Here is a 14,620-nt window from a genome sequence, read left to right as displayed (position 1 = left end):
TCAACAGAGCCCTATGTGACGTACATTCAGGACGTCCTGGCTCTGTGCCGCAAAGTTGATGCACACATGCCTGAGTCAGACAAGGTATCCCATATCCTCAAAGGCATTGCCGATGACGCCTTCAACTTGCTCGTGTTCAACAACGTCGCGACGGTGGATGCTGTTATCAAAGAGTGCCGCCGCCTGGAACTCGCTAAAAGCAGACGTATCGATCAGCAGTTTGCCCGTTTGCCCAACACCCCAGCGACTTCTTCCTGTGCCGACGCTCCTCGTCCCAACAACACCGGCGATATTACCAAGATCGTTCGGCGTGAGATTGAGGCCGCCTATCCGGCTGCCTTCGACTCCAGCCTCACCAACGCACCGGCAGTCACGGTTTCCCTGATCCAGGCAGGTGTCCGCCGGGAGTTCGAAAACATGGGCCTTCACACCATCTACTCGGCCCATCACCCTGATACCCATCCGGCTTCTTCGATTCCGCCCCGTCCCGCATCGTGTTACCCACCACGTTTCCGCAACCCAGCTGAATGGCGCACTGCTGACGACAAGCCCATTTGTTTTCACTGCCGTCGCATCGGGCACATTTCTCGGCACTGTCGAAGTCGCTGGACTTCCCCGACCCGGTCTGCTTATACTGCCTATTATCGCCCCTCGGGTGGCCCTTCTCGTCCTTATGCCGCACGCTCCGATAATGCCGCCACTGACTCTCCTGCGCCGAACCGCCCCTCTCTCGTTCACCTTCGCCCCAAGGACGACAATCTCGCTCTCCCCAGCCCCGTCGCTCCTTTTCGCCGACTCCCTTCGGACGCCGCTCCCAGCCGGAAAACTGAAGGATGCAGCGCCTCGAGGTGACGCTGCATTGCTCCCTACGCCACCAAATCCTCCACTGACGTTGCCCACTCATCTGAACCTTCTTGACGTGCAAGTCGACGGTGTTCCTGTATCTGCTCTTATAGACACTGGGGCGCATTTGTCGGTAATGAGCGCGGACTTTCGTACCCGCCTGAAAAAAATAATCACGCCCGCCACGACGCTTGTTGTCCGTGTCGCCGATGGCGGAACAGCCCCCGTAATTGGTATGTGTGCCGCCCGCGTCTCCTTCGCCGATCGCTCAACAGTCGTGCTATTCACGGTCATCGCCCACTGTCCCCATGACATCATCCTCGGCTTAGACTTCCTCTCCGCACATTCTGCTCTAATTGATTGTTCCGCCAGTACTCTCCGCCTTGACCTGCCTGTTCTGGATCCCGCTGAACCACACGCCAGTCGCCTCAGTTCCGTCGGCTTTGTTCGCTTGCCACCTACGGCACTGACTTACGTTGACCTAGTGTCATCCCCACCAGTGCCCGACGGTCACTATATTGCGGCTCCTATACAAGACGTCCTCCTTACACACGGGATCACGGTACCTCATACCGTTTTATCTATTACGGCTAATTGCGTCTGCCTGCCAGTGGTCAATTTTGGCTTGACGACACAAGTGCTGCCACGCGGGATGTCTCTGGCCCAGCTTTGCTCATTCGAAGATCACTCAGTAGCATCTATTGAGGTAGACAGCCATTCAGCCGATCCTCCTCTACCATCTCAGTCGACCACTTGCACCATCGCCGACTTACAGAAAATGATTGCGCCCGACATGCCGTCCGAGCACACTCGTGAGCTCTACCGCGTTCTGTTTTCCTACAACGATATTTTTGACTTTCACGATCCTCCTTTGGCCCAAACTACAACTGTTAAACATCGCATTAATACCGGCGATGCCCCTCCTATTCATCGCCGCCCGTATCGAGTGTCATCGGTTATTGTCAGTTGTCAGTTGTCAGTTGTCAGTTTTCATCGGTTGTCAGGTTATCGAGTGTCATCGGAGTGTCAAGTTATTCACGCTGAAGTTCGCAAAATGCTTGCCAATAACATCATAGAACCGTCATGTAGTCCATGGGCGTCACCGGTTGTACTGGTAAAAAAGAAGGATGGCTCATGGCGCTTTTGCGTGGATTATCGGCACCTTAACAGGGTTACCAAAAAGGACGTGTATCCCCTACCTCGGATCGATGACGCCCTTGACTGCCTCCATGGTGCTCGCTACTTCTATTCTATTGACCTCCGCTCCGGCTACTGGCAGATTGCTGTGGACGATCTCGACCGCGAGAAGACTGCTTTTGTAACTCCGGACGGTCTTTATCAATTCAAAGTGATGCCGTTTGGTCTATGTAACGCTCCTCCCACTTTTGAACGCATGATGGACTCCCTTCTTCACGGTTTCAAATGGTCCATATGCCTGTGCTACTTGGACGACGTCATAGTATTCTCCCCAACGTTCGCTACGCACCTCGAGCGCCTCTCGGCAGTCCTGGACGTTTTTCGTCGCGCCGGTCTGCAACTGAACGCATCGAAGTGCCAATTCGGCCGTCGCCAGATTACCGTCCTTGGGCATCTCGTTGACGCGAACGGAGTGCAACCGGACCCAGGCAAGATCCATGCTGTTACGCACTTTCCTGTTCCGAAGTGTGTCAAGGATGTGCGCAGCTTCATCGGCCTTTGTTCCTACTTCCGCCATTTCGTGAAAAATTTCGCGGCCATAGCACAACCACTAACCGAGCTTTTGAAAAAAGACGCCCCTTTCCAGTGGGGCGATAACGAGGCCTCTGCATTCTCGCATCTAATCGACGTTCTCACAACGCCTCCCGTTCTGGCCCATTTCGATCCTTCTGCGCCTACCGAAGTTCGTACTGATGCCAGCGGTCGCTGAATTGGCGCAGTATTGGCACAACGCCAGCGCGGCAACGACCGTGTTATCGCTTACGCCAGCAGGCTCCTCTCACCCGCGGAGCGCAACTATTCCATCACTGAGCGTGAGTGTCTGGCCCTAGTTTGGGCGGTTGCGAAGTTCCGCCCATACTTATATGGCCGACCCTTTTCCGTTATCACAGACCATCACGCGCTTTGTTGGTTATGCTCATTGAAAGACCCTTCAGGAAGACTTGGTCGCTGGGCCTTACGCCTCCAAGAATATTCGTTCTCTGTCACCTACAAATCTGACCGACTACACAAGGACGCTGACTGCCTGTCTCGCTACCCGTTAGACGAGCCTGACGACGCCGACAGTAGTACCGCCGACGGCATTTTCTCTGTGTATGCCTTCGCTAACATCGCCGATGAGCAGTACCGAGACCTATCGCTGCGAGTACTCATCGAGCGTCTGCGCTCTACACCTACCGACGCATCCGTTCGCCGATATGTCCTCCAGGGCGGCATTCTGTACCGAACGAACTTCCTCCCTGACGGATCTGATCTTCTTCTTGTCGTGCCAAAACATCTACGACAGACTGTGCTCTTTGAGATGCATGACGCACCTACTGCAGGACATCTTGGCGTAACCCGCACGTACGACCGCGTCCGCCGCCGCTTCTATTGGCCTGGTCTTGCTCGCTCCGTCCGACAGTATGTTGCTGCCTGCGATACCTGCCAGCGTCGGAAAACACCTCAGGTGCTACCTGCCGGTCATCTCCAGCCGATCACTGTCCCTGTGGAACCGTTCTTTCGTGTTGGATTAGACCTCCTCGGTCCCTTTCCCACGTCATCCTCTGGTAACAAATGGGTAGCCGTCGCAACTGATTACGCCACCCGATACGCTATCACGCGGGCTCTCCCTACCAGTTGCGCCACTGACGTCGCGGACTTTCTCTTGCGTGACATTATCTTACTTCATGGCGCCCCGCGACAGCTGCTCACTGACCGTGGTCGTAACTTCCTCTCGAAAGTTATCGCCGACATTGTACGTTCCTGCTCCACTCAACACAAGCTGACTACCTCATACCATCCTCAAACCAATGGCCTGACAGAGCGGTTAAACCGTACTCTTACCGATATGCTGTCAAAGTACGTTTCCAAGGACCACCGCGACTGGGACATTGGCCTTCCTTACGTCACATTCGCTTATAATTCTTCCCGGCACGACACCGCCGGATTTTCTCCCTTTTATCTGCTCTACGGTCGCGAACCGACCTTGCCCCTTGACACGGCACTTCCTCCTGCTTCGATCTCAACAAGCGAGTATGCGCGCGACGCCATCGCTCTCGCCGACCATGCACGCCAGCTTGCCCGTGCTCGACTGACGGACTCGCAAACCACTCAGCAGCGTCAGTACCACGCCCGCCACCGTGACGTACAGTTTTCGCCTGGTGCGCTCGTGCTCTTGTGGTCGCCCTCTCGTCACGTCGGACTTTCACAAAAGCTCCTTTCGCGATACACAGGGCCCTACCGCGTGCTGCGCCAGGTGACGCCTGTGACGTACGAAATTGCCCCTGTGAGCTCAACCTCGTCATCTACTGTGGCACCTAGTGATGTCGTGCACGTCAGTAGGCTCAAGGCCTACTACACTGTTTCCAAGTCCGGCCTTTAGTCGCTCCGGGACGGCGCTTTTGCCGCCGGGGGTAGTGCTACGAAATAGTATTACCGATGACGAAGAGGCGAGCAGTAAGAAGACGACGACAACGATTAGAGGCTAGCGCGGGCTGTTGCCTCTTGGCCAAGTGCGGCGTATTACGTTGTAAATATACTTGTATATACCTTTTCATTTGCGTCTTCTTACGTAACAATATACTTGAGATGTACTTAAGAAATCACGAAAAAGAAATGGGCTAGGGATGGACATGTACTGACGAGGGAAAATAACCGATGATCACGAAGGACTACGGAAGGGATTCCAAGGGAAGCGAAGCATAGCAGGGGGCGGCAGAAAATTAGGCGGGCGGATGAGATTAAGAGGATTGCAGGGACAACATGGCGACAATTAGTAGATGACCGGGGTAACTGGAGAAGTATGGGACAGGCATTTGCACTGCAGTGGACGTAACCAGGCTGCTGCTGCTGATGATGACTATAGATTACGTCTCCGTAATCCCGTCGCCTCATACCCCGGCCTTCACGACCTCATGCTCTCTTCATATGACCCCTTGCACGTTATATAAAAATTGTCTTCAATCCTCGGGGAGAGCTCCGCTAGGGGGCCGTGAAGTACTGACGTTCCTCACATGGGCTCCTGCGTCTTGCGCCCATATCTACAGAAAGGCCACTCACCCCTTTCATTTTGCCCCGACAGAATCGGCAAGCTCCACGGAACCAGCGGATACCACCTACTTTCAAAGTGAGTGCGTTTTTGTCAAGATCTCGAGCTACATCTTCACCGACCATCCCACGCCATGCTAAGCCTAATGCCGCGCGAGACCCCACCGGCCCGCTGGGGAGAACCACCATCGCACGTGCAACAGGCACACGGTGCGCGTGGAAGGAGGCCGACAGCGCTAACTGCCGCACGTGCGTGGCACGTAAACTGTGAGCCGAAGAGGAGGCTCGGCGCTCGCGGGTGCTGCCGCTGACAAGCAGACCTTGAGATGAGCCAAGAAACACCGGCGACGGACGCGACGTCAAGCGAACGACAAGAAGACACCAGCGCAATGTATACAGAATCAGCGGAAGAAGTCGATGTCGCGCAATCTTGGACCTACGATAAAAACAGTGGCAGAACGATAGACCTCAAGGACCAATGGCTGACATGGGGAAGGAAAGGCAAGAAGGAAATCACGCGACTCAAAGCCCCCGCAGTGACCCAATCCACACGACAGCCAGCCATGCCGCCGCCGCCGCTGCCGCGCAAATCCAGAATGCCACCGCTACCTTTGGACGACATCAAGATCGTCTACCGCCCACAAGGTGGCCTTGAACTCGCCAAATGGTCACTCGTCGCAGTCACTCACGCACTCAGAACATACAGCGGAATATTGCAAAAGGAATTCCACGAAAACGTGCCAGTATAAATGCAAAAAGAAGAAAACCTCATCATTGCAAATACAGCAAACGAGAACTATGCTCAAAACTTAGCCAAGGTCACTAACATACAGCTAGGAGGCAACATTTACAACGTAAAAGCCGACTGTCGTCTACCCGAAGATGTCAGCAAAGGTGTTATATACGGTATCACGCCTGGGGCTTGCAGTGCGGAACTAATGGATGGAATTCGAGTGCGAGCATGCTATACAGTCCTCAACGCCCGCATGCTCGGATAGTCCACGGCGGTGGTCATCTATTTTGAGGGCCCACACGTCACCTACAGCATCATTTATCAGAGCGGCGACTACCGATGCAAGTCCTACCGCAAATCAGTTCTGTATTGCCGAACCTGTGGCAACCTCGGACATCGTCAAGACATTTGCCAAAACCAATCCCAAATTTCTGCTACAAATGTGGCAAAACAAACCAACTCCCGAACCATGACTGCCATCCCACGTGCAAGATTTGCGGAGAAGGACACGAAACGGTTGGGAAAGAATGCAAGAAAAAGCTCAAGCCCTACCTACCGCCTTACCAAGTAAGACAGCAATGGAAAAACAGGATCCATGAGCGAGACAGTCGATGGAGCTCCAACCGCTTTGAGTTCCCTGAACTAGGCGCTACCAATGGAAGCACCGCCAACTCAAGTGACGCCTCCAGTAGCACCGCAAGAACTAGCAGACCCATGTCAAGAGCACGATCAAGATCGCGGTCGCGTTCCCGAAAACGCGTGAATTACGCTGAAGTGACAGGCAGCTCAGCCAGTGCCAGCCTCGGATCGGCAGAAGCGGTAGCCATAACAGCCCTCGAGAGCAAGCTACAAAATCAACAAAGTCTCATAGACAGACTATTCCAAAGATGCAAAGAATACGAACATGGGAGCAAGCAACCACTCACAGCGCTAACCACGGGGGCAGTTGATTCCGTGATCGAAGCTACAGTTCAAAAGCACCTCCATGCTTTCGAGGACGTTTTCACAAAGAACACCCTTGTCCTGATTGAAAACATCACCAAGCATATTGTCGAGAAGATTGCGACCCTTAACACCCAAGTCACCAGCCTCGCAAATCAAGTCACCACTCTCACAAGCCAGGTTACCGGCCTAACAGCCCAGGTCAACAGTTTCATAGCCCACGCGAAGAACAATTATGTCACTAAGTCCTACCGCGACAGCCTTCTCAACACGACCGAGCAGGGTAGAAAGAAGGCTCGCACGAACAGTCACAATACCACCCGCTCGATCTCACCCAATTATGAAGCTGCCTGTGAAGCTGAAGTGCCTCATGATGGCGACACCTAAAACCACAACAAAGAGCCCGCAAAATACTCTGCGCATCTGGCAATGGAACTGTCGATCCTTCCGTCCCCGGTATGCAAACCTACAAGAACTCGTCAAACTGGACCACACAGATGTAATTGCCCTACAGGAAACCAATACCCACAACGTCCGACTTCAAGGATACACCGCTCATGCACAAACTCACCGCACAGCCATCCTTACCAAGAAAACTCTCACAACGCAGGAACACGAAATGGAAGACATCCCCACCGAGCACACCCTAGTGGGGATTATACGAGACAGAAAAACGCAGCAAAGCCTCTTGATCGCCAGCATATACAGTCCTCCTCGTGATCAACTTCCGTAATTCGACCACTTTGTCGGTGAACTCAGGAAACGCGCGAAAGGCCATCAAGTTTTCATAATTGGAGATTTAAACGCCTCACATACAGCATGGGCTTACCCTAACACCACCAACAAGGGAGCGCGAGCGCACGAATCTGCTCAACAACACACGCTGACATTCTGGAACGACCCAATGCAGGCCACGAGAGTCGGGAATAGAGCCTCCAGGGACACCAACCCGGATCTTACGTTCACAGCTAACGTCCACTCGGCCGAGTGGAGTCGACTCTCGGAGACGCTCGGAAGCGACCACCACATTATCCAACTTGATATCGGGCATAACCGGGAATCAAACAAGACTGGAGTTGCTCGACTAACAGACTGGAAGTCCTTGAGGAACAACCTCAGCGATTGTCCCTCAAGGGACACAACAATCGACGACATCGACCATTGGCTCAAGGGCCTTCTTATCACCACAGAAAACTACACCAAGAGCATCCAGCTAAGCACCAACACCCGCGCAGTCGACCCGCATAACCTTCATCTCTGGGGGCGCCAAAAGAAGCCTCCTGAAGAGGTGGAAGAGACAAAAGCTCAATAGAAAACTTAAGCAACGAATCACCCTTCTCACCATACAGGCCCAAGATTAGGTGGAGCAACTCAGCAGGCGAAATTGGCACACCTTTTGTAACAGCATGCAAGGGACACTCAGGACCAAGAAAACCTCCTACGCGCTCTCTCTTAGGCGCTGTCTTAGCTACCAATCGCACCAAAATGCAACAGAGGCAAGATCTGTGCATACTGATCCACAATCATGCTGGATCGGAGCATGATCTCCTTCGTGAGCTTCAGCAAAAAGCAGCGACAAGCCCACTTCATCAGTGAGCGGAAAGACGTACGATGGTGCACCAAACCCAGATCTCAATCGACCATTCACCCAGGCAGAGCCCCACCCTGCATTAGCCAAACTCACTAGAAACACCAGTCGCGGGCAAGGACAGAATAACTAATAAGCTCCTGCGCAACCTCCCGCAATCTGCCACTACAGCACTGCTACAGTACTACAACGACTGCTGGGAAAAGGGGCACCTACCAGCAGCCTGGAAGCATGCGGAGGTCACCATAATCCCCAAACCCAACAAATCCCTTCTCATCGAAAATCTACGTCCCATTTCCCTCACATCTTGCGTGGGCAAACTCATCGAGCACATGCTGCACGACCGGTTAACAACATACCTCGACGACAACGGACACTTGTCGCACACCATGTTCGGAATCCGACAGCACCTCTCCACGCAGGACTTACTCCTGCTCCTCAAAGAAGACTTGCTCGATTACCTCGATCACAGACGCAGATCATCAATCCTGGCAATCGACGTAAAGGGCGCATTCGACAACGTGAGCCACGAAGCCTTTCTCCGCAACCTCGAAGATACAGGCTGCGGAGCCCGGATGTATAACTACATCAGCAGCTTTTTGACACACCGAACAGCAACAGTAGGCGTCTGCAACCTCCGCAGCGATAAATTTCGGCTACCCAACAAAGGAACTCCACAAGGATCAGTTATTTCACCCCTCCTTTTCAATATCGCAATGATCAAGCTACCGAAACAACTGAACGCCATCCCAAAGCTATGCCATGCCCTTTACACCGATGACGTCAGGCTCTCGACCAAAGCACCTACTACTGGACAACAAGAACGCTATCTAGAAGAAGCCGTCGATACTATCGAAAGATACCTCCGACACTGCGGTCTCCATTGCGCACCCGAAAAGTCGGAGCTTCTTGTCCTGAGAGTACGGACGTGAGGAAGACCACCTAACTATATCGAACGTGATCCTAGCGTCTCGCTCAGCGGAACCAAGATCCCTTGATCCGGCCACTGAATAGGGAAATATTTATCTCATATATGAACATATCGGCAACAATACGAAGTGTCGCCACACAGACACACATCTTATGCCTCACGCTTAAGGAAAATAGTACAGTGGTTACCTTAACAAGCGTGGGAAATGGTTCAGTTTTTGTGCACGTGTATGCTGATTTAATCATAAAGTGGTTTTATTCAGACACTATAGCATTGTAACATGCTTATGACATATCGCTCGTTAAAACTAATCGGCTACAAGAGCGATTGTCTCTGCTAACTAGCCTCTATTCTCTGAAATGAAATGGCTCCACGTTCTTGCTTACTATGTCAGCCGGTATACTGGGTAATGTTTTTTTTTTAGTTCCAGTGCCAGGTTTGTTTATGAAGCGAACACACCTTCAGTTTTAAGGTTCCATGTAATTGTTTTCCTGTTTTGAATTTCTTTTGCATGGAGCTTACCCTTCTTCTCAGCAGGAGGGAGCGCGATCACAGAGTAGCTTTTTTATGCCGAAGCATGCTGTGTCTTTTTAGACACAAGGCTAAGCACAATGTACAAGGTAAAAATGACAGCCATTCCATTCTGTGAAGATCGAATGGCAGCGAAAGTTGACGACAGTCAAAGCTCGCGAACGAAAAGCAAAGTTCTTTCGTTGCCATTCCATCTTCACAGAGTGGAATGATTGCCCGGGCTTCCGATTTTTGTTTTCCTTAAGCATCGCGGGAACGTTGTTCGTCTGTGATCGTTTCACGCCGGCGCCGTTTATGCTCTCGTTGCTGTTCCCTCCGGCGCTCCTCGCATGCATGTTCTACGCGTGGGTTTCCGTCCCATCGATAACGCAGCTGTTTCTACCGTCAATACCTCTCCTGCTTATATAGTGCAATAACCTTGTCTTTACACTATTTTTCTCGGCGGGCGTTCTAATCTGTTGTCCATTTCGCCTACGAACAAACTACGGAAACTTAGTCATATACAGCTTTCGTTGTAAAACCCAACGCTACGGCGCTCTAGATGACTATACAGCAATGACGAGTGAGCGCATTTTGCATGTAGACACAAATTAGACATTATTTGCAACATTTCACGGGTTCAGAGCTGCAATTAATGATAGAGAAGGGATGACTAGGTAGGTCAGACAACGCGTTACCGCCAGTGATGAGGTATTAGGAGAAAAAGCGCCAGAATGGAAAGAATAAGTGCATAAACAAAATATATAGTGTTCATATCCGTGCCATCAATCTCTTCAATCGACGTCCCATTTTTGCGCTGTTGCTGCGTTACATCGTGATAAGAACAAGCCAGATTAAGAAGAATTTCGCTGCAGTAGTGAACTTTTCCTTCCAACCCAGTGGCCTAGACGTGAAAACTGGCGCTCTCTGGTCATACCTGGCCCTTGCGCCATTAAACCTGAAAAATCATCATAGACATGAAAGCAGCAATGGTACAAGCCAAGGTTCTGATGGCCCCTCTAGAGAGCCCTCTTTTTGTTTTTGGTGACATTTGTAACGGCAAGCAAAGGGTACGTTAATAATGAAAAGAAACCTCAGATTGATGCAGTAGAAGTGTTTGCCCGTGAATTGCACTAGCCTGCTAAAATATGAGAGTGTTAATCGCGGCAGCGCGATCCCCATCATAGCTGGTAAGCCGTGTTTCACTGTCATTTTACGGCTATAACCAAACTAGCCCGAATGTAAGAATTATTTATCGTTCTATGTTTTAAAATGTGGTTTATAGCGCACGATTTCAACGTATGGCTTCCGTGATGAATAATTACTAATGCAGCCCAGACTTTAACCTAAAAGACAGTAGAGCGTGTTTATTGACGTGAAACAAAAGAGGCACCTATACATACCTTATTCATCAGCATAGAATGGATACAATCAAGTACCTGTAATCAACAAATGTGGTTTCTTTTACAATGTAGTATTGTGGGAATAAATATATTACGTCCGCTATCTGCCTTTACTAAGTTACAAATGATTTGTATTCTCTCACCATGATTCAAAAGTTCATATTCGTAATAGAGACATCGTCTATAAATGCTGCAACAGAATAATCTAGCCCCACTGCTATTTATTATCGATATTAGTTCAATTTCCGAGTCCCATACTCCAGCAATGTAACACACGTTAGGTATGGAGGCAATTCGCTGTATAATTTATTGTGCTCCAATATATAGTCGGAAGGCGTCAGAAAGTTACTTATAAATGAAACTGAGAGGCGGGCATCAGTATCAGCAGAAACACTACTCCTGCAGTGATAATACAAGTTCAACTTTGTCATCGCTAGATACGATATATCTTGCCAAATACCAGCACTGTAAATGAGCGCTACAGGGTGCTGCTCAGTGGTTATCTTTTAATTGAGATTTGCTTGCAGAAGTAACCCATTGAACAGTGTAACACTGTGACTCATTGAAAAAAAAAGAAGAAATAAAACGGAACCTGCGTTGCGAAAAGTATGCACAAATCGCAGCCTGCCAAGAATAATGAAGCCTTCTTGGTTTTCATTCTTCAAGAACGCCAAAAGTCGCATTCGATCCAAAGTGTATCGATTAAAATACACTTATACTTATGAGCTCTTATCTGTCAGGCCATTTTTATATTGCTATTATAAAAAAGGTCATTTAAAGCGTGTCTATAAGCCACCGTATATTTTTAGATGGCTGTTGTTGAAATGTAATGGCTGACGTCAAGACACGATTTCACATATGAGTTTAAAGCGTCCTTAAAGGAAAGCTGAGAGGTTTTCCAGAAAAAATGAGTGAACAACTGTACATAATGGTTTTCAACCCTCCGAATTCGTATATCGTATCGAAATTGAGCGAAAAAAAACGCAAATATATTTTATTTCGACGAAAAGTGCAGCAGCGGACACGCCCAGCTCGCGCGTCTCGTTTCCGCCTGTGATTAGTCGGGCGCCTCGTGACGTCAACTGTAGCATCCGACCGCTGCCGCAACACATGAAGCGTGGTGCCAGGTAGTTTGGTGCTGTTTTTCTGAGAAGGTAATGGAAAATTTAGAGAGACTGCGTTTTTCTGAGGAGTTCGGCGTTACTCCCGACATGTACGAGCCGATTGCGAAGAGCCGGCCTCTCGAAGAAGCAAATGGTGCTGGTGCGAGCAGTGCTTTCGACGCGAACGAAAGCAAAGTGTTGGGATCTCCTCGTTTTGGAAATGCTCTTTGGTGAGTATGTTTTTTGCAAAGCGACCTAGTGATCTCGCCGATCTTTCGCCGATCTAGTGAGCTCGTTTCCGGTTAACCAGCTGTGGTGTTGTGTTCCTGCATGCCTCCTCGTAGAACGTAAGCGGGGATGCGATCGTTGGCATTTGTGCACTGTCCAAAGCTGTCGGCAATCTATAAAGATGGTTTAAACGCATGAAAAGCTTCCCGGTTCATGCAGTACGTGTAGTGACCTTCATCTCTTGACTACAACGTTGACTACCACTCACGTTGATTACCACTCACGTTGACTACCACGCACGTTGACTACCACTCCACATACACGCAGACGCACCAACAAAGGAATGCAGGGTCGATCGAAGCAGAATACGATGGCACCCACGCAGAAACAAGCGCGGTCAGGCACGGTCGCGGACGCTACGAAGGAACGAAACGCTAGAGTTGACGTCACAACACCGCGGTTTTCGGTCTCCGCTCGCTTCGTCAGCGTCAGCTGCAGCGCGCGGCATTCGACGGGAGACGGAGCTACAGCGCAATTTCAACCGACGATTACGTCTCTCGTAATTGAAAAAAAACCCCCAAATTTTACCTACATGGTTTATAGGGCTCCCGCATCCATATATGAGCGTCTTAGTGAATTCAACAGACTCTTCAGCTTCGCTTTAAGGCGTTTTTTCTGGTAAAGGACCTCGTGAAGCCACAGGCGGGATCTCGCTTCTGGATTCCTTTCGGTTTCGGCAGAAAGACTGAAAATCCAGTCTACGTAACATATGTACGTGCCTTGCTGAACGTTTACTTGTAAAGTACAGCAGTGAATGTTAGGCGTCCGCATTGCATTTGCAAAACTCGTCCTATCTAACGTTTGAAACTAGCAAAAGCGTCACATATGTTACCTGTCAGCAGGGATTACTTACAAGCCAATAAAGGCAGAAGTAGTGCTTGCTCTCAGGTAAATGCTACTAGGTCCTCCGAACACACAGCTATATATTTGCCACTAAAAACGAAATATTTTTGTTTCTCATGTTGCTGATCACTTGAATGGTGATGGTTCAAAACAGCTGTGAACCGCTGCGTCAGTGCACCGGTTCACAGCGGCGTTGTGCCATTACTTATCCAGGCCACTGGCAATTTACTCCAGAGCCCCGCACTTATTTGGCCCAACGAGACGTCAACTGTGGAGGCTTGGCGGTCAAGATTTACTACAATCCGGCAGCGCGATAAAGAATTGGGAAGCATCCCCACTTTTAAAGGTAACAAATTTGAACTGCCGGAAGAATAGCGCTCCCACTCAGAAACTGCTATTAATTTCACTGTTCATCATCTGCATTCAACATCTCCTGTGCGATAAATATGTCACATGTCTCACGACAGTGTTATTTCGATCCATTCCATCACTGCTACAGCATACTACCAATAACTGCATTCATCACGTCTAGATGCAACCATTACACATCTTGGAGTTGCAGCTTTTCTAAAGAAAGCTGCATATTCGTGAGTTTCTCATGTCCATCAAAAGGTGCGCAAGTTCTGCCTTTGGTTTGAGCGGAAGCTAACAAATAGCTGTATGCATTCCATGTCCCTATCTACAGTAAAAGCTCGTTAATTCGAATCGCAAGGGGAAGTCATTTGAGTTCGAATTAAGGAAAGTTCGAACTAACGAAAGTGAAGGAGAGCAACAGTACACTGCGATTTGGAAGCAGTAGGGCATGTCAGAAATTTGGCGAGTCAGAAAGTGATGGCGTGTGCCGCGGGCACACGCCATCTTCAAGTCGAAGCTCTGGGTCCGACTGTGCCACACCACCGATGTCAGCCGAAACGAACGTTAGCCGAGGCTTAACACCATCACAATGAATCGCGACGGCCAATACCTCCTAAGCTGAAAACAGAGGTGCACAACCGATGAAGACTGCCGAGACAAAGACGCTGAACATGTGAAGGTGGCGAAGGTCCTGATTCGTCGGTTCTTGATTGCAAGCGCAGCTGCGACGTACTTGATTCGCTGTGTTTTGGCGCTTGCCGTGCCATCTCCGCACAACATTAGCAGCTGTACAAGATTTGCAAAGCCTCCGAGATTAGCAACGGGCAAGAAGTCTCGGAGGTTACGTAAAACGGAGAG

General features: G+C 50.1%; 1 protein-coding gene across 4 annotated transcripts in view; it reads right to left on the bottom strand.

Annotated features, from left to right (window-relative positions):
- Positions 1 to 14,620, bottom strand: part of LOC139050526 (uncharacterized) — a 265,834-nt gene that overhangs the window by 30,412 nt on the left and 220,802 nt on the right. For 3 of the 4 annotated variants that reach the window (XR_011508920.1, XM_070527027.1, XM_070527030.1), the window contains one exon: positions 11,175 to 11,210. Coding sequence is in view for 2 of the 4 variants with exons in the window: in XM_070527027.1 (XP_070383128.1) it covers positions 11,175 to 11,210 (36 nt within the window). In the remaining 2 variants the exon portion in view is untranslated. Of the gene's footprint in view, positions 1 to 10,610; positions 10,730 to 11,174; positions 11,211 to 14,620 lie in introns of those variants that run through there. The other variant, XR_011508922.1, reaches the window with a different exon arrangement.

Source organism: Dermacentor albipictus, chromosome 10 (genome assembly GCF_038994185.2).
Source record: "Dermacentor albipictus isolate Rhodes 1998 colony chromosome 10, USDA_Dalb.pri_finalv2, whole genome shotgun sequence".
NCBI lineage: Eukaryota > Metazoa > Arthropoda > Arachnida > Ixodida > Ixodidae > Dermacentor > Dermacentor albipictus.
This window is presented reverse-complemented; position numbering and strand designations above follow the sequence as displayed.